Below are 23,897 nucleotides of genomic sequence, written 5' to 3'. Positions count from 1 at the left end.
TCAGAGAGAGATCTCTCCTATCGAAACTGAAGGTGGTTGTCCTGTTGCCCCCTCCAGCATCACAGAAACTGAACACTGGAGAGGGGGTTAAACCACTTGGATCCTGTTCCTACTGGAAGTATCCTACCTTGACTCAGTTTCCCCAGGTGTGCTATCAGCATCTTTAAACACTGAGAGTGTAACTGGGCATCCATTCCTGGGTAGCTCCAAAACAGCAAAGATGAAGAAATCTCACAGGAGATTTCAGCTCATTATAAGATCTGCATTCTAGCCACTGGATCTGGCCACCAATGGAGCAGGCCGCTTTACACGGTAATGAGGCTCCCATCATTAGGAGCATTTAAGCAGAGACTGACCAACCTCTTGACCCAAATGCTGTGGAGGAAATTTCCTCCATTGGGAGGTTACATGAGATGAGCTCAGAGGTCGCTCTCAATTCTAAGACTGATAAAAGTCGGTTCAGAGGGCACTGTACCCGGGGGAATGGCCACAGTCAAAGGTTCTCCTCTGAAGTTAAGTATTGATACAAGTCCATGGCCTGTGAGTTGGGAAACCTGGATTCTGTTTGTTAAAAGTTTTCCCACATGTAAAATGAGGGAAATAGGTTAGATGACTCTGATTCCTTCCAGACCCAAACTTCTATTCCTCGATGATATGGCAGGAGAGACAAAGGTTGACAGAGACCACGCATAAGCAGCAGCTGCAGGGAGGCAGCAGGCAAATTCTGCACCAGCAGCCCCTGGGGCAGGGGGGTGGGGAAGGTCCTTACATAAGAGATGCTCCAAAGCCTGGAGCCGCAGACTGGAAGGAGTCTGGAGGCTGGCCGGCCACACCCTGGGCCAGGTTGGATAAGCTCAGGTCCCCTGGGTGATGTGAGGTGGGAAGGCTAGGCACGAGCCAAGGGCAGGGAGAAGGGCAGGGGCCAGGCCAGGACAAAGTCTACCTCGCATCCCAGAAGGGGCCAAAGTGGAACACCACTTCGGTACAGAATAACCTGGATTCTGAGGAATGGGGGGATAGGTCAGGCTGCACAGCGGGGGCTGGGGACATGGAAATGGAGTTCTGGAGGGGAAGCTGGCTTCCTGAGGCCTACTGCAGGAGGAATTTGAGGAGTGAGAAATGGTGAAAACTTCCTAATGTCAGCACTCCCTGAATATCAGCAAGGGTGGCTGGAGAGGCGAGGAAAATCTCCTTTCCTCTAAAAGAAGAATGCAGCTTCTGCCCAGAGGCAGACCTTTCCAAAAATGGACCCATCAGGAGGCTGGGGAGGGGTTAGGTAGACTGGGGTGTGTGTGCTTGGCTTGAGGTTTCAAATTCTTAGCTCCAGAAGAAAAGTGCCTCTGCTCACCCACGCCCCACGCCCCGACCCAGGAGGGGTGCATTACGCTGGACCAGTGCAGGTACACCGCAAGCTTGGCACACCCCTCCACATGCAGAATTGTGAAGAGGTGGCTGGACAGTGACCGGGCCCCGTGGGGTCCCGGGCTGGGAAGGGCAGTGGACTATGGGAAGGGATGGTAGGGGCAGGCTCCCCTCCTGGAGGCGAGTTCCGGCCTCCAGGCAGGCTCTCTGGGGCCCCCTCCCCGCCTGGCACCCTTTGCCCTGCCTAGGCTCCTCTCAGGGTCCCTCTCCTATGTTGTCTTCCCTGTCTCCCCATCATAAAGTCTCACCACCACCCCCAGTCAAGCAGCTTCTCACTGCACCCCAAACACAGGAGGCTCACTCTTTGGGAAATTTCAGGCTACCCTTTCTGTCTGACCCGCCTCAGAATGCCAGCCAGCCATCCGCCAAGACATCCCTCCTCTGACCCTACAGCAACCCCTCACCAGCAGCTGCGTGCCCGAGTCCGCCACGCCCAACACCTCCACACCCCCCGGCTCTGTCCTTGCCGTGCTGTCCTTCTGGAAGGGCCGTTCCCTCCCCCTTCACCTTTCAACCCCTGCTCATCCTTCTGGCCTCAGCACAAATACTTTCAGCGCCCAGAGACCCTCTCTGCAACCCAAGGCAGAAATAGCGGCCTCTCGCTCTGAGCTCGTGGCTTAAACATCTGCTCTGGGCACATCTGACTCTCACCCCGTGACCGTCAGGCACCATAACGCAGGTCTGTGGGGAAGGATAGAGATGTGGGTTCCGGAGCCAGACACCTTCGGTTTGAATCCTATTTTTGCTATTATGTAGCTGTAGGACCTTGAATAAGCTACTTTATGTCTCTCTGCCTCAGTTTCCTCTTCTGAGAAGTGTGAATAATAATAGTACCTACCTCATAGGATTGCTGTGAGGTTTAAACAGAAAGCACTTAGCAAAATGCCTGGCACATAGGAAGCACTCACCACATAGTAATTACTCGTGTTCAATTTTAAACCTGGGGGAAGGGGACTTCCCTGGCAGGCCAGTGGTTAAGACTCCACATTTCCACTGCGTGGGGCACAGGGTCCATCCCTGGTTGGGAAGTAAGATCCCGCATGCCACGTGGTGTGGCCAAAAAATAAAAATAAAAATTTTTTTTAAATTAAAAAAAAAGTGCTTCCCTGGTGGCACAGTGGTTAAGAGTCCGCTTGCCAACGCAGGGGACACGGGTTCGAGCCCTGGTCCGGGAAGACCCCACATGTCGCGGAGCAAATAAGCCCTTGCGCCACAACTACTGAGCCTGTGCTCTAGAGCCCGTGAGCCACAACTACCGAAGCCCACGTGCCTACGGCCCGTGCTCAGCCACAAGAGAAGCCACCAAAATGAGAAGCCCACGCACCGCAACGAAGAGTAGGCCCTGCTCACCACAACTAGAGAAAGCCTGCATGCAGCAACGAAGACCCCAACACAACCAAAAATAAATAAATGAAATAAATAAATTTATTTTTAAAAAACTTTAAAAAATAAATAAATAAACCTGGGGTAAGGACTATGGCTGGTTCACCTTCATACTCTCCCTGGGGAGCTGGCACTCAGGGGATGCTCTCACCATGCACCCCGATGAGCTAGTTTCCCAGGAGCAGCAACCTGGATGTGATTTCTGCCTGTCCACGCCCTAGACAGATCCAAGAGGCCTCATCTGTGCTGTCCCAGGCCTGGATCTTCCTCCCCACTTACCTGTCAGCGCTGAGGATGGGGCTGCTGGTGGAAAGGGGGCTGGGGGAGACAAAGGAGCCTCCCAGGGTCCCGTTCCTCAGGGGTGTCTCGCGGCCATAGGCCTGGGCAACCGGGGCGCTAAAGCTCTTGGGCTCAGGATCCTGAGTCCGGGGACCAGCCACTGCCGTCCGCACCACCGACTCCACATAGCTCCGGGGCTCTGGAAGGGGCAAGGGGACAGGGACTGAGTCTGGATCCACAGGGGTGCAGTGCGGACCCCACCCAACCTCCAGGGAGCCCCCTTCCCCAGGGCCTATGGGGACAACCCCAAAAGGACAGCCAAGCAGGCAAAGGGCAATTCTCCAGGGCTTCTGCCTTCCCAGGCCCACCCTCTTCCCAGCATCTTGGAGAAGATGTGAGAGTCCTCAAGGAACCTTTAACCGGGGCCTCGTTCTGAGAATCTTCCCAGAAATGGACCCCAAAACACAGCCATCACAGAATCCTCCCTCCTAGAGCCAGGATGCCCATCCTTCACTGGTATCCCCTCTAGCTGCTTCTTTTCTATGACCTGCTACCCAGGCCCCCAGGCCCTTCTAGGCTCCCCAGGCACCGCTGGAGTAGGAGCTCTTCGTGGACCCCAAGCTCCAGCCCAGCCGTGCATCTCGGGACAGCGCCAGGGCTCATGCTGGCTCCTCCCCACACCCAGAATCCAGAAACAGGCTTGCTGGCCTAGCAACAGGCCTGTGCGGGTGAGTCACGCCCAGCCCCTGCATGCCAAGACACACCCACCCACCTTGCCTGACACACTTAGCATTCCTCCCGAGACTGACATCATTATCCCACTTGGTGTTCAGAATGGCCTGAGAGGAAGGCTAGGCGGGGGAGGGGGGAGGAGCAAGTGCCAGAAAAGTCATTTTGCAGATGCAGACGCTGAGGCCTGGAGAGTGAAGCGGCTGGAGGTACAACCAGGACTCGGGTCTCCCGGGCCACCACCCCGCCCAGTGCTGTGCGCCCCTCCCGGCCCCCGATCCCGGCCTCTGAAGCCAGCCCCCAGACTAACTTGTTATCAAACAGGAAGAAGAAGCAGGGCACTCTGGGCTTCTCCAGGGACAGAATCAGGGATAGATGACGTTCCTACCACCTCCAAACCTGGCACCGTCCCTGAGGACGTCCCAGGGGGAACATGATCTGAGCACACACCTACCCTCTGCCCACAATTAGGGCATCCACTGAAACCAGCCTCAGAAATGGAAGAACTGCAGAGTCTGTGCAGCCCTGGGGGCGGGGGCAGAGGGCAGGCCCCTGGAGCCTCTGCGGCCGGACTGTGCTGACCACTGAGTCAGAGAATCGCCCCCTCCCCTCAGCCCAAAGAAAGCTTTACTTTGGAAGGAGCCCAATCACCAAGGCGTTATGGGGCCGTTACAGGCCCTGGTCTCTGAGGTGACTTCCAGGCCTGATATCCTGCATCCAGGCCCAGAGGCCTGGGGACCCAGGGAGAGGATGGTCCTTTAGAACAGGACCCTTTACGGAGGAGGCCTGCGGTCTGCATACAACTCCAGCCAGAGGCTGCCAGTGTATCTTTTAGTTTCCACACGGAGTTCCCTCCAACCAACAGCAACAGTGAATGGGGCTGGGGCAAGAGGTCTGCAAAGCGACAGGCATGGGGCAGCCTATTCCAGGGACCCAGCCCAGGGTGACACAGGACCAACCACCTCGGCACCCAGAGATAGAGTCCACGTGGGCTGAGGCCAACAAGACGCCCTCAAAAACCCCCTCATCCAGGCCGGGCCACCCACCCACCCCACAGAACCCCAGGCCACAGCCCCTCCAAAGGCAATGATGCCATGCCGTCCAAGCCCGAGGCCCTGCTGGAGCAAAGAGACGGGCAGCACACTTTTTTTGAAAAGCGCCCGACAGTAAATATTTCAGGTTTAGAGGACCAGACGGTCTCTCTCACAGCTGCTCAGTTCTGCTGTTGCTATCGCGCGAGCAGCCACAGACCATACATTAAGCGATGAGCGTGGCTGTGTTACAATAAAACTTTCTTTACAAAAACAGATGATGGGCCGGATTTGGCCACAGACTGCTGGCTCCTGATGTAACCTGTCTGCTCAGCCCAGAGAGGTGGAGCGATTTGCCCCAGAACACACAGCCAATCAGCGGCCACGGCTACCATCTCCTGACTCTCAATGCTGTCTCTGGGTGGCCTAGAGGGGCCACAGCCTCCTGGGACACCCAGAGTTGGCTGCTACCCAGAACGCCAGCCCATCAGCCAGAGAAGACCCAGCTCCACAGGGCTATTAATAATAGTAAAAAGAGCAAACAACTGTATGAGGAGAGTAGAATTTGGAGAATGTAAGGGTCTTGCCTGGGCCACACGTAGACTGTGGCAGAATTGGCCTAGGAACACAGGCAGTCTGGCCCAGGTCCTGCTCTTGGGCCCTGCACATACCGCCAGGTGAAAATCAGGGAGCCGAGAATTTCAGTGTCTTTAGCCTTGGGGGGCTGGCTCCATGCTCTGGGGTAACTCTGACAGAAGAGACCTCAGACAGGACCCCTCACGCCCACAGAAATGGCAGTTGTGACCCAAGGCCAGAGCCCACCTTCCCTGCCCATCCCTCACCCCGGGGTCACTCTCTGAAAACTCCTCCTGGACACCTCCAGGCTCTCGGCTTCACGCTGGTGCTCGCAGCGCTTAGCACCCTTCTCTCCCACCCAGAGATGGCAAGGGGATCCATCTGCTCCCTGGCAGCCCCGGGCTCCTTGCTGATCTGTATTTGCAGTGCCTGGCACACAGTAAGTCCTCAATAAGTTTCTGTCCCACAAACTAGTAGATGTGTGACCTTTACCCTCCGCCCCACCCACACAGAGGTGCACAATAACTAAGACCTAAAAGGCACACATTCCTTTTTCTCCTTCTCTTGAATTCTTGCTGACCCCAAAAGGTCAAGCTAAAATGCACGTGGTGAGCCCTGAAGTCGGTGATCTTTTCCACCTGCCATGTCCTTCTGATCCACTCCCCAACCTGCTCTGTGTCCCTGCAGCCCAGCTTTTACCGACCGCACCCCCCAGACCCCTGGCCTCAGGGCTCCACATGGCTTTGACCTTCAGCCGCTGGCTAGTAGGAGAGACTAGGAGGGGATTGGGGGGGTGGTGAGGAGAGAAGGTCAAAGTGCCAGGGCTGCATCTTCCACCCAAGATCCCAGCTCCAGTCGGGGGCCCTCTCCTCCGGCTCCCTCCTGTCCTCCAGGCCTGGCGGGCGGATGGCTCCCACCTCCTGCTAGGAGGGCCACCCGGTGGCGGGGTGCTTCACCATCCCTCGTCGGTTTGCCCAGACCTTCTAAATAGTCCATTGTCTCCTCGGTTGCCCCATTGGAATGAGACAGCTGTTTCCTGCCAAGACCTGAAGTGGGTAAGCAACTCATATTATATTCCCGACTCACATAAGCACCCCATCCTGTACAAGAGTACGCATACTGCTTTTACCAGCAGCAGAGCTGAGGTAAGGCCGCCCACACCACCTGGTGCCAAAGTCAGGACCGTGCCAAGCCTGGGACCACAGATGCTGACTCCCATCTGCTCTGTTTGCCATCACTCAAGGCTGCGCCCCCACTAACTCCTTCTGGCCCAGACACAGTGACAGGAGCCTGAGTGTAGTTTGCACAGAACATCAATGGAACTGTACGTTAGAAAGTTTGGAGATATTAGAAAACCTGAGATCCTATAGGATGGCCACATTCCTAAGGCATGAGGCTCGTGAGCCCCGTCCCCACTCCCATCAGATCCTAAGCTACAGAGGAGCTCTCAGAGGACTCAGCCTCTGAACCTGGAGGACAGGACTGCTTACCCAGGAAGAAGCACCAGAAGCCATTCCCACCACGAAGGCTGGAAACAGCCCTATGAGTTGAGGTGGCCAACTAGCCTGTGGATTTCAGGCCCAGCCCGCCTGGCTCTGCCCTCACCTTACTCTCTACCTCCATCCTCTTCCTTGGTTGGCTGACCTTCCAGGCCCAAATCAGGGGTAGAGATTCACTCAATCTCTCTTCCTCATGAACCCAGAGCAGGAGGGATCTTTGGGAAGATATCTGATTTTCCAAGTCCATCTCCAGAACTGTTCAAAACCAACCTTTTGGGCCAAAACATCCATTTTCCCAAGTTTTCAGACTCAGATTTCCATATTGAAAATACCTCCCTTTTCCTATCTGTCCCCATCCTCCCTCCCTCCTCCCTACCTCAGTACAACATACAACCTGTGGGCTCCCCCTTCTTTCACTTACTGGAGGGGTGACCTGGAGCAGGCTGCTGAACGTTTCTGGGACTCAGTTTCCTCATGTGTAAAATGGGAATGAGAATACGCACCTGCCCAGCTAGGATCGAGTGACAAGAGAAGGAAAGTCCCTTCTAATTCTTTCCACTAGTTGCAACGCCGGTTTATAAGCAGCCCCACCGTTGCCCACCTGTACCCGAGCCGTGACTGTGCCTGCCTCCCTCTATCCTCTCTCCTGCTGCTTTCCTCCTCTCTGCCGATCCCAAGCAGCTGCACCCAGAGGCAACGGGAACTGGGAAGGGCAGGAGAGGAGGGGCCAGGGAGGGTGCTTCGTGTAGAACATTCCAGGAGCCCAAACCCATTCCAAGTGGCTGTTGGAGGCTGAGAGCAGCTGGACATGAGGCTGAGTGACTTAGCCCCACCAGGCTGGGGGCACTGTCAGCTCTTCACCCACACCCTGAAGTGCATTTCCTGCCTCCCAGAAAAGGTTCTTTGCCTGGAGAGAAAGGGCCTGCCTGCTCCAAGTGAAATGAAGACGTGCAGATGCGGGGTAGGGAGGAAGTAAACTCCCCCCGAGGCCCAATCCAGGAGCTCAAAAGTTAGAATTCCAAACTCTGAGATGGGGCCACACAGCCCTCCTCTGAGCTCCCATCACACCCCGTTCCTCCCCCAGCTCAGCACTTCTACCTTATGCAGAGATATCTGTCTTTACCAGGCTAGCTCACTCATCTTTAAGCCCTCAGTACCTAGCACAGGACCTGGCACAGAGTAGGTGCTCAGTAAATCTGTGTTGCACAGCACTGCCCCAAAAATACCCAGATGCCACAGTCCACCCATCACCGAGGATCTCAGAGCAGGAAGGATCCCCAGAGGGGCCATTTCTAGTCCACTGTCTTCCTTTGTGCCACATCCATACCGTCTAATCATCTGAACAGACAGAACCTAAGCTGAATGTTCCCTGTTCCCGTTCCTCCAGGAAAGAAGGTTCAGCAATTTCTTTCCCTGTTTCCCCACTGGGAAGATATCCTTGATATCTTGAGGATATCATGCCTTTACTGTTACAGGCTTTCTTCTTCTCCTTCCTTCATGGAGAAGGGTACCCAGTAAAGACACTGTTTATGTTTAGAGGTTGTGCCCCGTACGATCACATGGAAAGGGGCAGCCTCCACGGGCTGATCCAGCGTAGGCTCTCAGCCATGCCCCCAATTGACTGTCGGGGCCTGGACAAGTCATTTAACATCCGTACATGTCATCTCCTCATCAGCAAACTGGGGTTCCTGCCACCTTCCTCACAGTGCTCCTGTGATTATTAAACAAGATGATGTGACAATGACCCACACAGTCCCGCCCCTGCCTGCTGACCCTCACTCTGTACCACACTCCCCGTCCTTGCTCCGTGGAGCATGCTGTCCCTCCCACCCCAGGGCCTTTGCACATGCCCTTTACCTCTACATGGAATGCTCTTCTCCCATCCCAGTGTCACTGAGTTAATGTTACTCACCCTCCCATCTTACTTCTTTTATGAGCCAGGGTCTCATAAACCTGTATCCCTTCGCTCCGGAGCGCTTATCTCAATACTTAATTCTCGGTGATAATTTAATTCTGGCGCCGGTTCATGAATTTCCTCCACGAGATTAGGAATCATAGTATGCTTATCATTATATCTCCAGAGTGCCTGGCACATAGGAGGCACACAAAGTATTTGTTGAATCAACGAACGACAGAATGAATGAATGTAAAGCGTTTAGCACGGCACACTGAACGGAACAGACTCCCCTAAAGTCTTTTCTTTCCCCCAGCTGAATAAGTCTGTCTGTCTCTGATTATTTTTCCTCACAAGCATCTTTTTCTGAATTTCCCATCAGAGTATCAGCAGGGAAATCAAGCAGTGCTTCAGAGGGTCAGCAAAGTCTGACCCGGGAGGTGATGCGTGAGTCAGGAAAAACAGAATGTCTCCTGCCTCCACCCACCTCCCTCCCCAGGGAGGGGGGATGGACAACAATTCCGATCCCCATGCTAGAATCCCAGGGCATGGCGCCTGGAGGCAGGAGGAGGGCTTTGAAACAGCCCCTTGATTAGGAGACAGGAGACCAGTAAGTCCAGTCTCGGCCCTGCTTCCTCTTAACTGTGAGCTTGGGAAGATGCCCCACCCTCACCCCACAACACAGACCTCAGCTCCACATCTGTGAAAATGATGGGTGTGGTAGAGTAGAGCCCTAAGAACCTTCCCCTGCGAACTCTGTGGCTCCAGGACAGATGGAAGAGGGTCAGAGGGCTCGGGGCCCTGTAGGCCTAGATTCTCTCATAAGGTGCAAGGGTCAGGTGTCACTTCCGATCTGTTGAAGTGTCACCTCAAAGTGGGGAACACACAGCCAGGGCCTGTCACCCTCAGACCTTCCCACTGGAAAGCGTGTGGGTTCCACCAGTCTGTGGAGATCAGCAACCACGAAGGGACCCAAGAGCTCCTGTGTGGGTGTGCACCTGGAACACAGCACACCAACACTGGCTCCAGGCCCCAGCTGATTCTATACTCCTGTTGGGAACCAGCAGTCAGCCACCAGCCTGGGGGAGGTCCTCTCCCCGGGTATGAGGTTGACTGGGGATGAGGCCCCGCTGTGGCTCTCCCCATTCTGGGATCTGTTGTTGGGGGGGCTGCCTTGTTCTGCACCACCCCCAGGCAGCCTGGCATTGTTGCCAGAACTCTGGCTGGCTAGGAGTGAGCAAAGCTTTATGGGAAACTCCAGCCATCTTTTCTGGGTGATGGCAGATTCAGAGGGGCACAGCCCATGCCCAATTGGGGGATAGAAAATCGAGGTAATGAGTGCAAAGGGAAGTGGGAAGTGGGTTTAAGAAACCAGATGGAGGAATTCCCTGGTGATTCAGTGGTTAGGACTCTGTGCTCTCACTGCTGAGGGCCCAGGTTCAGTCCCTGGTTGGAGAACTAAGATCCCACAAGCCGTGGCGCAGTCAAAAAAAAAGGAAGAAAGAAAGAAACCGGACTGAGTGTTTAAAGAAACCAGGCCACACAGCTCCAGGGCCAAGGTGAGAAGTCAGAGCATCTAACACATCCAAGCTGGAAGGTGCTCAGTGGAGCCCACCTCGTCCCAGAAAGCCCGGTAGAGACGGGGACGTGGATGCCCAGGCCACCCAGGCCGCACAGGCCGGCATTCCCCTCATTCCACCTGCTCTGAGGCATCATTTGAGCTATGTTCCTAATAAATTAAAGGCCTTCAACCCGCTTACATCCCCTCTCTGCTTCTCTGCGTGCGATGCGAGTTCATCTAAATCAGGAGTTAAGCCAGGACACAGATGTGCTAACTCCTTGAACCTGTCACAATTATGTGCACGGATATCCGGAGGCATCTGTATAGGGGTGAGTCCATAGCTTTTCCAAAATCCCCAAAGTCATCCAAGATCCCAGAAAGACAGACGTCCTACTGTCTGCGTTGATATGAAACCAGGCAAGGGCTTCAAGAAGGCAACTCGTGGCTCCAAGACAGTAGCTCTGAACCGGGAGTGGTTCTCCGCCATGTTTGAGCCATTTTGCCTGTCGCAACTGGGCGCCTGCTACTGGCGTGCAGCAGGTAGAGGCCAGGGATGCTGTAAACATCCTACAATGCACGTGGCAGCCCCACAACGAAGAACTGTCCGGCCCTAAGCGTCGGCAGTGCCGAGGCTGCGAAACCGTGCTCTGAGCTATAAATGTGGGGCTCACCCGGGAAACGGGATAAGAGAAATCCGCCCTCTGAAGGGGCTCGCTGCACCCCGGGCGGGCGGGCGGAAGCACCGCCGCGGGAGCGCTGTTTTGTCGGCAAGGCGGCACCGCAGTAGCGCCTGGACACTGTCCGTGCCTGGACCCGCGCTCTGCGGCCGTGAGCGCCTCAGTCAGCATCCGGAGTGACAGCTCAGCACAGGGGTGGGGACCAGGGGGCTCTGTGCTCAGTCACATGAGACCTGATCCGAGACGAGAGCTGGCCCCCCACGTCAGGCAGAGCAAACGGAGTGAAAAGCCATTCCCAGACCCGGAGAGCGCGAAGCAGCAGCACGGCGACGCCACACTTACCTTCCGAAAGCTCTCTCACCACCTTCGCCTCATCCTCGTCTGAGGGAAGATGGGAAGAGAGGTGAGGAGGAAGGAGAGGCAGATGATGGAGAGGAAGAGCAAAAAGGAGAGAGAGAGATGCATTAACGGCTTATTTCTTGAGAGAGAGACTTTGCGAGAAAAGGGAGGTGGGAAAGCAGGGGTGAGACGGGGGCAGAGACGGACTCTCCAGAAGGACCGCAGGGTGAGGGGTGCGGTCCACCCAGACGGGGCCCCGGGGCTCCAGGGTGGCGAGGCACTCAGGGCGCACCGCTGAGAGAGGCCTTCGCTCTTGGGAACAGCAGGCCCGGTGTCCTTGTCACAGCTCCCGTGCCTCAAGCAGGAGTGTGCTGGCCTGGTGACAGGCAGCCCCCCTCCCAGTGACCTGGTGTCCCTGGCCACGCAGACACATCCTGAGAGGGAGGCTGTGCCCTGCTGTGTCTGCGTGGGTCACACCTGCACGCCACTGCCCGCCTACCTGGCTGGATCAGTCTTTTGGTGACTAAGGAAAAGAAGCAAAGCTGTCCCCAGAGTCCCAGCCCAGCCCCCAAACCAGAGTCTAGGGAGCAAGTTTCTGGGCTCAGCCTGTTGGAAACGGCCACTGAGGGCCCAGGGCCCCCACTTGCCCCTTCCCCACAGAGAGGAGAGGAGCCGGGAAGTGTGACGAGGTGTGAGCCGGGGGTGTGTGCGTGTACACGAGCGCCTGGACGCTGGGGGGTGGAAGCCAGGCTTCCGGCAGAGACCTAACCGACTCCAGGGAAACAGGGCAGGCCTCCAAACCCCCATGTCAGAGGATGCTGGGAGCGGCACTGACCCCACCAGGCAATGGCAGGAAGGCTACAGAGGTATCCGTCCCCCTCAAACCCCACACAGAGAGCCCCACCGAGGCCTGATCTCATCATAGACACAGAGCTAGGCTGCCACCTTGTTTCCAGAAGGGTCCTCAGAACCCACCACCTCTGGGCCCTGCCCAGGACCACAGGGGTCCTCCAACCCCCCACTCCTCCCTCCAGCCTCCCCGACCACCTCCCTTCCCACTGGAACCACTCACCGCCAGTGGGGTGCAGCAGGATGCTGGCTGGGTTATGGGGCTTCAGGCCCAGAGCAGACAGAGGTGTCTTGGCCAGACCTGGAGGGGAGCGCACTGCGCCGAGAAGAAGAGGCGAGACCCCAGGAGTGAGCGCAGGTGATGGGCTGGGTAGAGGACCCCTCCTGAGTCTGGGCATGTCGGGGAGGGTGGGCAGCCGAAGGCTGAGCGGACGAACCAGCCCCAGCCCCGGGGACGCTGCTGCGGCTCCACTGCCTCTCCTGTCTCTGTGTTTCTCCACAGTGTAAAGGTTAAAGGAAGTCAGCAAATGGCCCTGCCCCTCAACCTCCAGAAAGTAATTTCTATCCCTAGGCCCTGAGTTCCTTTGCTACGGTCCCTCCGCATGGCCGTGGTTTATAACATACACGTTGGTTTCTCGGGTGCCCTCTGCCTTTCCCTGTTATTCTCTCTCTAACCCCCTTCTCTCACTTTCCCTACCCGCCCCCAAAACAAACAGGCATGCACAAACACACACACACACACACACGCACACACACACAGGCACACAGGCAGATGGACTTAAAGAAAATGGAGTGTCAAGACAGCACAACATATAAAGGACAGAAGGAGGAGAAGGGACCACCAGCAGAACCAACCCTGAGTCCCCAGGCTCGCCCTCGGCCACAGGTCTTTGGCCCCCAGACAAACAGGTCTCTTGCAAGCCCCACGAAGGGAGAATTTCTCAGCAGGGGGCTCTCTTGACCGCCAAACCTCAGTGTTTGGAAGAGGGAGAAGCCCCATCTCTACAGTCCTTGGCCAAGAGCACCACCACCCCGCAGGAGCCCCAGCTCCCTCCCAAGCCGCCCGTCTGGGTTGGAAGTGTCACATGACACACAAGGTCAGAAAGGGCGGTCAGGCTTTCTCCCATTAGCCAAGGACATGGCCGGACTCCGAGCTGAGCTGCAGGGCAGTTGCTGTGCCCAGTCACGAGATTTCTCAGCGGCAGCTGCCACGTCTCCTAACACACCTCTGAGGAGAAGTAAAGAAATGAGCTCTGTGTCTCCGGCCGCAGCTCTCGGGACCCTGCAGAGGCCATAGCTGCTGAGGACATGCAGCCGCACAGGTGTGCCAGACCCCAAGACTGCCTGCCCCACACCGATGGCCTCAACAGACCAGCTGTGCCCCTTGGGTGCCCAGGTCGCACACAGCAGCTCCAGGACCCTCCGTGGCGCCTCCTCCCTCTCCCCAAAGACAGGGAGACCTGTAGGAAACTAAGCCCCCAAAATATAATCTCCCAATGAAAGCAATTTAAATAACTTATGTGTGCACGTGCCGGTGTGTACATAGGGGTCTGTGGGAATAGAGAGGCATCGCAGGAGTCCAGATGGGTGGCCCACCCCTATGCTCCACCCTAACCCTGAGATGCCCAACAGACAAATACAGCAGAGGAGACAAATAAGTACAGACACAAACACCTAGCCATGGCGTAGGTCTAGGCCTGCATGCCCCTGTGTATCCCTCTTTCTCTCATTACACACACACACACACACACACACACACACACACACACACACGCACACACACACACACACACACAGAGGTATCTTGCAACTTTGAATGTGATTAATTATGGAAGAATGAGCCCAGCCTCAGAGACCACTGTCCATGGAATGACCACGAAGTCTCTCCGGCCCACAAGTTTGCATGTGTTTGCCCAGCGGGTGCAGCAGAGGCACAGGTGGACCAGTGAAAGGAGGTGAAGGGGACAAGGGGACAGAGGCGGTGGGAGGTTTCTCTAGGCTCCCCTCAGCACCTCCAACTCCCTAATCACTCCTGTCCTCAGTCCCCAGGCATCTGGCCCGTCTGAGGCAGACAAGTGGGTGGCCCTGAAGCCAGGCAAGGCTTGGCTTCCTGAGAGAAGAATTCCTCGCATTTCTCCGCCTCTGGGCATGGAGGAAACCTCTAACTTATCCTCCCTGCCCGGGGCTCTCTCGGGGTTGGCCAAGGGGAGAAGGGGAGGGAAAGAAGAATGCGAACAGAAACATGTGGCAGAACCCAACTCTAGCCCAGCCCAGATGGCTTCATCCCAAACAGGGTGCTGGCCAGGATCCTGGCTATTTGGACCCACAGGGAATTGGAGCAGGTGTGAAGGTGGGGGGTTAAGACCAGGGAGAGACATTCCACGAGTCATAAAAGGCACAGAGCTATCTCGAGCAGATTGCCCTGGGCTTGCACTGTCCAAATATGGTAGCCATGAGCCACTTGGGACTATGGAGCACAGGCGGTGTGGCCAGTCTAAACAAAGTTGTAAGTGCAAAACACACAGCGATTTCAAACTTGTATGAAACAAGAATGTGAAATATCTCTTTATACTGATTACATGTTGAAATGATATTTTAGATCCTTGGGGTTAAATAAAATCTATTAAAATTAATTTCACCAGCCTCTTTTTAGATTTTATTTTAAAATATTGTAAGATATCTCATTAATATTTTTATTTCGATTTACCTATTGAAATTATAATACCTTGGATATTTTGAGTTAAATTTAAAAATCATTACAATTAATTTCTCCAGTTTTCTGTACGTTCTTCAATAGAGCTATTAGTAAATTCTCCAGTGCAATCATGGCTCATGTTATTTTTCCACTGGACAGCACTGCTCTAGGGACAGCCATGGCATCCACTCATAGCTTCAGCCTCCTGCGTGTCCAAGACGGTAGCCAACACGAGTTCTGTTGGCGCAGGGGCCAGGTACCAGTGTCACATTCCTCCCCTCTGCGGGACAGCCGACCACCAGGAGAACGCATGGCCAGCTCCAACTCCCCCGTCCTCACCCTCCTCCCCTCTCAGCGGGACAAATGAATAGCCTGGGCAGGGCCCACCCCATCTGATCCTGGAGCACCGCCAGCCTCTCTACCTCTGCCGACCCAGGCCTCTCACAGGGACCCTGAGTCCTTCACAGCCTGGTACTGCTTTCCATCCCTGCTTTCCCAGGCCTCCTCCAGCTCCTCCTCATGTCTCTTCTACCACAAAAAGGAACACTGCCCCTCTCCTGGGCTCACCCAGGTCTTCTCTTTGGGTAAAAATGTCTCTGCCCTTCAGGGATTTGCCTCTCCTGTGAGAGCATCAGAGGGGTACAGACTAAAGGCTCCTGTCTGGAAGCCAAGGGATGAATGAGATGGGGATACGGTCGGCCTGAGGCTTCTGAGCCTTTCTTTCCTCGGTGGAACCTAAATAGGTTGCCTGAAGTGGAAGAGGTGCCTGGATGCAGACAAAAATGGGGATCAGAAGCAAGAAGGTCAAGGGGTGTCTCAGAGACACACCAGCAGGGCACAAAGAGTCCCTTTAGGATGGGGGATGTTTTGCACATAGGATGCGAAGACTCTCAGCAACCAGCAAACTCTGTAAGGTGGGACCCCGCGGGCCCCACAGTAGGTCAGTCCGGATCCTAGGACTGCGGCTGCTGCATCCTTAGACGTGTGAGCGTGGACGGCAGAAAAGAATAGAAGCGGGGGAGGGAAGCTGGAGTAAAATGAGCCATAGGGATGGGAAGCGGCAGGTTCTGGCCCCTCCCAACTTTGCCAACACCCCCAAACCTGGGTGCTCACACAGGCCAGAGGGGACCCAGGGAAGGCAGGCTGAGTGTGAAGTTCTTACCCCCACTGGACGGTGGGCTGGTCGGGGAGGTTCTCTCCATCTCCTCAAAGGCCTCCTTGTAGCTGTGCAGATGGGGCTGCGGAAGAACAAGGGAGGAAAACAGTGGCTGTGACCCTGAGGAGGAGGGGCTCCCAGTTAACCAGCCTGACCACCGCCCTCCCCTGGTAAACACAGAGGTCAAAGGGAGATCCTCGCCAGCCGTGAGCCCAAACTCCTTGCAGCCAAGAGAATAGAAAAGTGGCTATGCAAGGCCATGGTCCAGCAGCACCTGCCTTGGGAATCTTTCACAACAGGACCAAAGAGAAGGCGTTGGGGGCAGGTTACTGAAGGCGAGAGAGAAAAGATGTCCAAACGCCATTTATATCCAGAATGACTTGTTAACCTGGATTGTATCAAATATGGGCCACTCGCATCAGAATCTTCCAGGGTGCGTGTTTAAAATGCAGATTCTTGGGTCCCATCCCAGGTCTAATAGGCTAGAATCTCTGGAGGGGGACTTGGGGGACCTACATTTTTAGTAGATTCCCTGGTGATTGTTATGCTCGCTAAAGTTTAAGACCTACTTCCTCAAACTACTGAACGTCTCAGAAATACAAACAATTGACATTGAAATTTGATCTCCCGAGAAAACCACACGTCTAGAAAGGGCTCAAAAACAAAGTCAGTCTCTAGGATCTGGCTTGGAGTTTAGAGACTGTGGTCACCTACATCATACCCAGGATCCTTACCACCCTTCTAGGGGGGGCCCTTTAGGAATCAAGAAGGGAACCTCAGTCTCAGTGTTCATGGAAGAAGTAGGGGCATAAAAGCTATTTAGGGAAGGAAATGGGCTCCAGATTCCACAAGCCTGAGAGGAGACCTAGGCTGAGGATGCAGGGAGGAAAGATTACTGAGTTTACTGACAGGGCATTGCTACCCAGTTAACCATCAAGTTCCTCAATAGTTCAGGTGGGCTCCGCTACCCTCTGTGGCCCCAGGATACGGTCCCAGGACTCACCTCTTTGGGCCGCCCTCCAGGATTGAGAGCGATGGTGAGAGCCAGCTCTGGGGAGACGCACTGGACAGGGGAGCGAACCCCAGGACTACGGGGTGATGCAGGTTCTGGCGACTGGTTCTCGTACTGCCCATCGCTGGCTGCCCGCCTCCGGAGAGGTGCTGGGGGCTCTGCAGGCTGCTTCTTCCGAGCTTGCACCCCTGGGAGGAATGGCAGAACGTAGAGAGCACTGAGCATAATGTGGGGGAAAGGATCCATCGGGCCTAACTTCCCCAGAGAAGGCAGTGCATCTTAGCCCAGGGGGCCCAGCTGGAGCTGGGCTTGTCTCCCCTCAGCACATCCTCCCACCAGCCTCCCTCTGCCCACACCCCGGTTCCTCTGCAGGGTGGGGGATCGGCTTAGATTGGCTGGCCTTCACCAAGAATCTCCACTCTGCACAGGGCTGGGGCCCAGAGCACAAAGGACTGATACAAGAAACAGATGTCAACTTCTTTCAAGCCCCGGAGGCAGAGGGCCAGAGCTTCCAGGCAAAAGAGGGAAGGTGGAGGGAGGAGAATCAGTCTCCAAGGCGACTGCATCAACCAACAAGCAACATCAGGCCCGTGGGGAAGACTTTTGGAAAGAATGAATGATGCATCATCTTGCAAATGGCGCTCGCGAGAAGAAATCAAGGAATGACTAAGTCTTGTCACAGTGTCCCCAGCCCCAGCCGGCCCCCGGAACACTGCTGGCCTTCTCTGGGAGGGCCCAACCCTCATCCAGTGCACCTCTGAAAGCTCCTTCCCGCTTCCTTTATGCTGGCCCCTTATCTGTTCACCCTTCTCTTGCCCCAAAGATGGCCCAGGTTCCAGCCTGCCTCTCCCAGCAGAGCAGCAGGCAAAGAGCCCGACGCCATGCGCCCCATCTGCTTCTGTGCACTTCCCTTCCATTCCGCAGGCCTGGGGATGTTGTTAATCTCACCCTCCTCCCTTCCCACTCCCTCTTCCCACAGCTGGGCTGCCGCACGAAACCCATTGCCTCACTGAGCTGGCTCCAGAATCCTAGAGAACTCATTCCCCGGGGCCCAGAGGCCAAGACCCAGCCTGAGGGCGGGCCCCTTGCCCTCATTGTCCTGCAGGAGGAAATTCCCAGCCCTCCTTTCACCACCACCCGAGGGGGCAGGTGAGAAGAGGTGCTGGGACTTATCAAAGGTCTTGTGAGACCCTGGCCACAGCAGCCTCAGGCCAGCACTTGTGGGCAGACCAACCGCCTCGTGGCACACATGCACACAACACACACACGCACACGCACACGCACACACAGCTGGCCGCAGGGACACGCCAGCTCAACCAAGCAGAAGTCACCCTCATTCAGACTGAATCACCATGTACCCTCCACAGCGGGGTCTGCGTGGCCCTGGGGGCCCTTCAGCTCCAGCCTGGAGCAGCCACTAAGGCTGTCATGACGAGCACAGGCTGGGAAGCCTCCCTCCTTGTCATGAACAGCAGGCTGCCGGCTGCCAAGTCTAGGGATGGACACATACTCTCGAACACTCACACCATCACTCCAAGTCATGCACTCATATCATCTCCTGATTAGGAGCCCCATCTGGAGAGCACATGTAAGTGCAGAAGGTAGCTGGGTGGGGCGGTGTTCTTTATTTTTCGGGGGGGGGGTGGGGATGTTCTGAGGCTCCACTTCGGGCTCTTCGTTAATCAGAGGAAACCTGCCTACCATCTCAACCAAGGAAAAAAGAGCCCTTGCTAAAGACAGTAAACCAGACTCACGACTGCTTTACTGAAAGCAAATAAACCCCTTGCCTCGAAGGACCTTTATTTTCAGAATAGAAAAATGGGGGTCGCAGAGTCCTACCTAACCAGGGGCTGCTATGATCATCAACACGGATGAAAGACGGGGCCTGGCTCTAAAGGGTGGGGCAGCAGCCGGGACCCTCCAGCAATCCCAGGCTGCCAGCCCTCAGAGAAGCACCCTGACCGGCCCTGTCCCTGGCCGTGCTCCCCCCACCGTCGAGCCCCCTTCCCCCTCAGGCCTCTGGGGCAGCTTGGTCCAAAGTCGCTGCTGCTTCCACTCCTGGCAAAAACATTAGAGAGAAAGAGACGTAGCCATTGATTTTCTAATAATAATCGTGACAAAGAAGGCCCATTTGGGAAAGGCCCTTGGGGTTTGGAACCAACTTCAGCCCCAAGGTTAAAAGAAACGCATTAGGGCTGCTCTCAGTTCCGGCTGGCCCAGACCCGCAGCCTCTTTCTGGCAGGTCCCCGTGCCTCTGCAAGGGGTGGCCAGTTTCCCTGTTTGGGGATCCGATATCTGCCCTTGAAAACTGGGTCTGTTTCAATTCGAGGCCCTAAGTCTCCCAGAGGGACAGAGAGCATTCTCCCCGATGCACCCAGAACATCCCCCACATTCCGGGGATGCAGAGGGTTGCAGCGGCCCAGAGAAGAGGCGGGACCGTTGGAGGGGCTTCTGGGCTTTGGAGGATGCGAGACCTGGCCCAAGGCATTCAGACACTTGAGGGTAATCACACCTCTCCAAGCCGCCTCTCCACCACCACTGGAGTGGGACCGGCTCTGTCCAGAGGCAGGGGGGATGGACAGGTTGCCGTCCAAAGAGCTAGGGTCCTGCAGAGCAGAGCCTCCCGCTGCAGAAGGGGGAAGACCCGGCATACCACTCCCACAGGGACAGCCCCTCTCCCGCAGAGCACCCACGGCCCCAGTGGCCAGCCTGGGCCTCTCACATTGTTTGAACACAGTGTCCCACTGTTGTCCGCCTTGGCAGTCCCAGATCTGCCCCGGAGCGCCTAGAGAGCCATGTTCCCTCTCTCTTGTCTCTCTCTACGGGAGGGGAGACGGGCCATGGCAGAGGGGAGAGAAGAGAGCCCCATTGTTCCTCAGCCAAGCTGGGACGTCTGGACACAAGCTGACAGCCAGTGTCAGAGAGAGAACACCACTCCCTCATGTCCCAGAAGCTGACGGATAATAAAAATAGACCCGCACTCCCCACCGGCCTCCTCCCCTCCCCCACCCCCGACCCCAGGACTTTCTTGGTCTCCTGGCCCCGGCCCCGCTCTCAGGGCCTCCGTCTACGTGCCCCGCTCCCTGCACACACACAGGCACACGCGTACACACACACGTACAGACACGTGTGGGCGCACGCAGCCTTAGCCTGGCAGGAACAGTGGTGGGTCACAGTCACCCTCAGAACCTCCACACTCAGCCCTTCCCCAGCAGGAGAACGGGGGCCAGAGGAAGCTCACGAAGAAAGGGGGAAAGAGAGGCAGGCAAGGGACTCTGGAAGGTCCTCCCAGGAAAGTTGGTGAGTCCAGCCCTCCAGCCCCGGCAGCACGAGGAGCGGCCAGAAAGTGGCCTTTGGGACAATAACGCGCTACATCCAGAAGCCCTTTGTCATCCTCCAAGTCACACACTGTGGGCATCGGACCTTCCCCTCCTCCTGGAGGACAGTGGTCACCTCAGCCCGGGGCCTCCACATTGACCACCAGACCTGAAGAGCAAGGGGCCGGAGCAGCCCCATCTCCCGGGGTCCTCACTCTGCTCCCCAGGATGGTGCTGTGCTCGGGGGAACAGCTGGCTCCAAGGCTCCCCTAAAGTGGGCTGGAACCGAGGCCGCGAATCCCCTTCATCACACACACACACACACACACACACACACACACACACACACGGGCAATTCCAGGGGCTGTAGCCCTAACACACATCAATACACCTGGTTAATAGATGGAGCATGGCTGCCCACCACCCCCGAGTTCCATATGCCCTGGTGTCAGGCTTCATCACATGCCTCCCCTACCCGCCCCAGGACTGGCCGCTTCCACCCCGACAGACCCAGCTCTTCTTTCCAGCCTTCCAATTTCCAAAACACTGGATTCCTCAGCTCCAGGTGGCGGGGCTGGGTGTCCGACTGCTTGCCTGGGGCTCCAGAAGGGAGGGGATCCGGGAGGCCACCTGCTGGGCCAGGGCACCAGAAAGCCACACGGCAACCACACTAGCAGCCCCAGGGCAAGCCATGCCAGCTCCCCTCAGGACCCCCCAGAACTGCCCAAACCCTAGGCCCCACTGAACACCGCACTCCCCACCACTGGGCCGAGAAAAGGTGGAGGGACAGGAGAGGAGGGGGACAGGAGGCATTCTGCTAGAACCATCTCCCCATTATCCATGGACTGGGAGAAGGAGGGGCCGTGAGAGCACCAGATATTGCCACTGGGAGTCAACAGTTCCCACCCCACCCCACCCCCAAGGCTTTTCCCGGAACTGCTCAAGGCCACGGCCTGGGGTAAGCCTGAGCACATCGTCTTCTCCCTGCCCTGGGCCTCTGGGCTCTGAGGAGCAGAGAAAGGATGAGGTGATTCCCTCCCCAGAGCTAAAAGTCTAGGGGTTGTGTGTCCAAGAGCTGGTGGGAGGCGCTAGTGGATGACATCGCCCTCTAACAGAGCAACGTGACTCTTGACGGGGGGTCCACCATGTTGGGGCACATCAAGCCACCATGCAAAAGGCACGTGGCAAGGCTACAATCCTCCACGTGTCACACTGGGAGAAAGAGCTCTGAGCAATTCAGAGACTTGCCCGGGAGTGTCACAGAGGAGGTCACAGGAAAAGCCAGGACCACACCCAGGGCTTCCGACTCTTGGCCATGGGTCCTAGGATCAGAGATTCAGGATGAGGTCAGAGGGGGTGCCCTGTCCCCAGGGAGTGCTGTACTCCAGAATGGACAGTGCAGCAGGTGGCAGGGCACCACTCTGCGTCTTGTGCCCGCTGGTCCACGCAGAGCTCGGCCTGGCTCCTGCTGAGGCTCTGGCCGGGCAGCCCAGGTGATCTGGCCAAGGTAGCTGGGGAGCCGGTCTGTCCCAAACCCTCACTGAGCACCCTTGTTGCAAAGGCCTGTGTGCCCACGGGGGGGCTGAAAGTTCACCTAGTCACCCCGGACCCTGTTCCCAGCAGGGAAGGCCAAGGCTGGAAGCATCAGGCCGTGTCCATGCAGAAGTGGGAGCACCCACTCATGCAGAGAGGAGGGAGGCAGGAGGAAGAAGGGGGCAGTGAGAGAAGAGGTGGGGGACAAGGAGAAGAAAGAGACGGAGAGAACAGAAGGAGAGGAAGGAAAGGAGAGGAGGAAATGGGAAACGAGGAGGTAGAAGAAAGTGGGCAAAAATGTGGAGGAGTAGCGCATGAAGGAAGAAGGGAAAAGAAAGAAACGGAGAGCTCAGGTAAGTCATAAAGGGGGAAGCAGGGAGAGGAACCAACCAGAGAGAGAGGAAGATCGGAGCCGGTGGAGAGGAGGGTGCCCGGAGCCGACACTCTGCCCAGTGCCCTGCAGCCTGGCATTGTATGCTGCTCCCCACCCCACCCCGGGGAGCCGGCAGCAGGGAGGCAAGCAGGGAGGGGGGGCGGGGGGGGAGGACACCAGGCAAGGAAGGCACCACGCCCACGGCACAGGGGACAGATGGACACGGGACACACGAAGAACGCCAGGGACAAGGCATTTAACAAGACGAAACAAAACAAAAACAAAGAGAAAATCAAGGTTAGTCAGTGTTCTGAGTCTGGGTTCTGGCCACAGGCTGGAGGGGGGCGGGCAGGGTGTCAGACAAGATGAGAGGGTGGATCTAGGGTCTCGTTTCTCCAAAGGGCAGGTGGACTTTCTGCTGTCCAGCAGGACGCCACCCACCTCTCTCTTTTCCAACCCCAGCATGGAGCAGGAAGGTGCCAGCCTGGGACCAGGAGATTTCAGTCCTGTGGCCCCATACCTCACCCGCCCTCACGGTCAACACGACCTCATCCCAGGACCTTTCTCCTCTCACGGTCACCTGCTTCTTCCTGGGTTCGGCAGTGACCCTGCCAGTCTGAGCCCGAGGGTCATCTTCCTGAGCATCAGGGCATCCCTCGGCCCTTCATTCTTCCATCACACCCCTCTTAGTAACCCTCTTCCACGGGAGCCACTTAGGATTTTCTACTCCTGCCCCAAACTGCTGAGTACCACCGAAAAGTCCTTAAGATGAGGATGCACCGTAAGGACCTGTAAGGACCTGTGAGGTCCTTTTATTCCCCCCAGCTGACTCCAATCGATCTCACAACACAGGGGCCATGCAGTGACCAATATCACCCTTTCCTGGCTTCCAGAGAACCACACCCTTTGAGTTTCCTCCACTTCAAATGCTGCTCCATACCAGTTTCTTTGCCGGTTCCTCCTCCTGCCTCAAATTGCTAAATGTTCAAGGCTCCAGAACTCAACCCTTCTCTATCTGTGCTCACCCCGCTAGGCGATATCATGCAGTGCCTTACTTCACATGACATCATATACTGACAACTCCCACATTTCTAAGCTCCAATCTCTCCCTCATAAACTCCCGACTCATACATCCAACTGTTTGGACATTTCATGAGCACCTCAAATCTAATGTGGCCAAACTCACACTTCTGATATCCCCTCTAAGCCTGCTCTTCCCACGTCCTTCTCCATCTCAATAAAGAGCAACTCCATCCTTTAGGTGCTCAGGCCAGAAACCTTGACTTTTCCTTCTCTCACATCCCATGTCTAGTCTCTCTGTAAATCTCGATGGCGACACCTCCAAAATACGTCTACAATCTGAGTGTGTCTCACCATCTCCAGACACCATCCTGATCAAAAGCACCAGCATGCTAACTGGTCTCCCTCCTTCCATCCTGGCCACACTGATGTGTTTAGAGAAAGTCAGGTGAAGTCACTCCTCTGCCCAAATCCTTCCTAAGGCTTCTCATACCATGCAGAGTGTAAGCCAGAGGTCTTATGATCACCTACAAGGCCCACAGAAAGCTGGTC

At 56.1% G+C, this 23,897-nt stretch overlaps 1 protein-coding gene across 6 annotated transcripts in view; it reads right to left on the bottom strand.

Moving 5' to 3' along the window:
• The window catches only part of TNS1 (tensin 1), a 197,724-nt gene that overhangs the window by 18,850 nt on the left and 154,977 nt on the right, over positions 1 to 23,897 (bottom strand). For 2 of the 6 annotated variants that reach the window (XM_082658097.1, XM_082658102.1), the window contains 6 exons: positions 22,343 to 22,429; positions 17,094 to 17,290; positions 16,097 to 16,172; positions 12,463 to 12,555; positions 11,394 to 11,432; positions 3,085 to 3,283 (listed from right to left, as the gene is read on the bottom strand). In XM_082658097.1, the coding sequence (XP_082514223.1) occupies positions 3,085 to 3,283; positions 11,394 to 11,432; positions 12,463 to 12,555; positions 16,097 to 16,172; positions 17,094 to 17,290; positions 22,343 to 22,429 (691 nt within the window). The remainder of the gene's footprint in view (positions 1 to 3,084; positions 3,284 to 11,393; positions 11,433 to 12,462; positions 12,556 to 16,096; positions 16,173 to 17,093; positions 17,291 to 22,342; positions 22,430 to 23,897) is intronic. The other 4 variants (XM_082658098.1, XM_082658099.1, XM_082658101.1 and 1 more) reach the window with 4 other exon arrangements.

The sequence above is a fragment of the Grampus griseus genome (assembly GCF_964374135.1).
Source record: "Grampus griseus genome assembly, chromosome: 7".
Lineage (NCBI taxonomy): Eukaryota > Metazoa > Chordata > Mammalia > Artiodactyla > Delphinidae > Grampus > Grampus griseus.
This window is presented reverse-complemented; position numbering and strand designations above follow the sequence as displayed.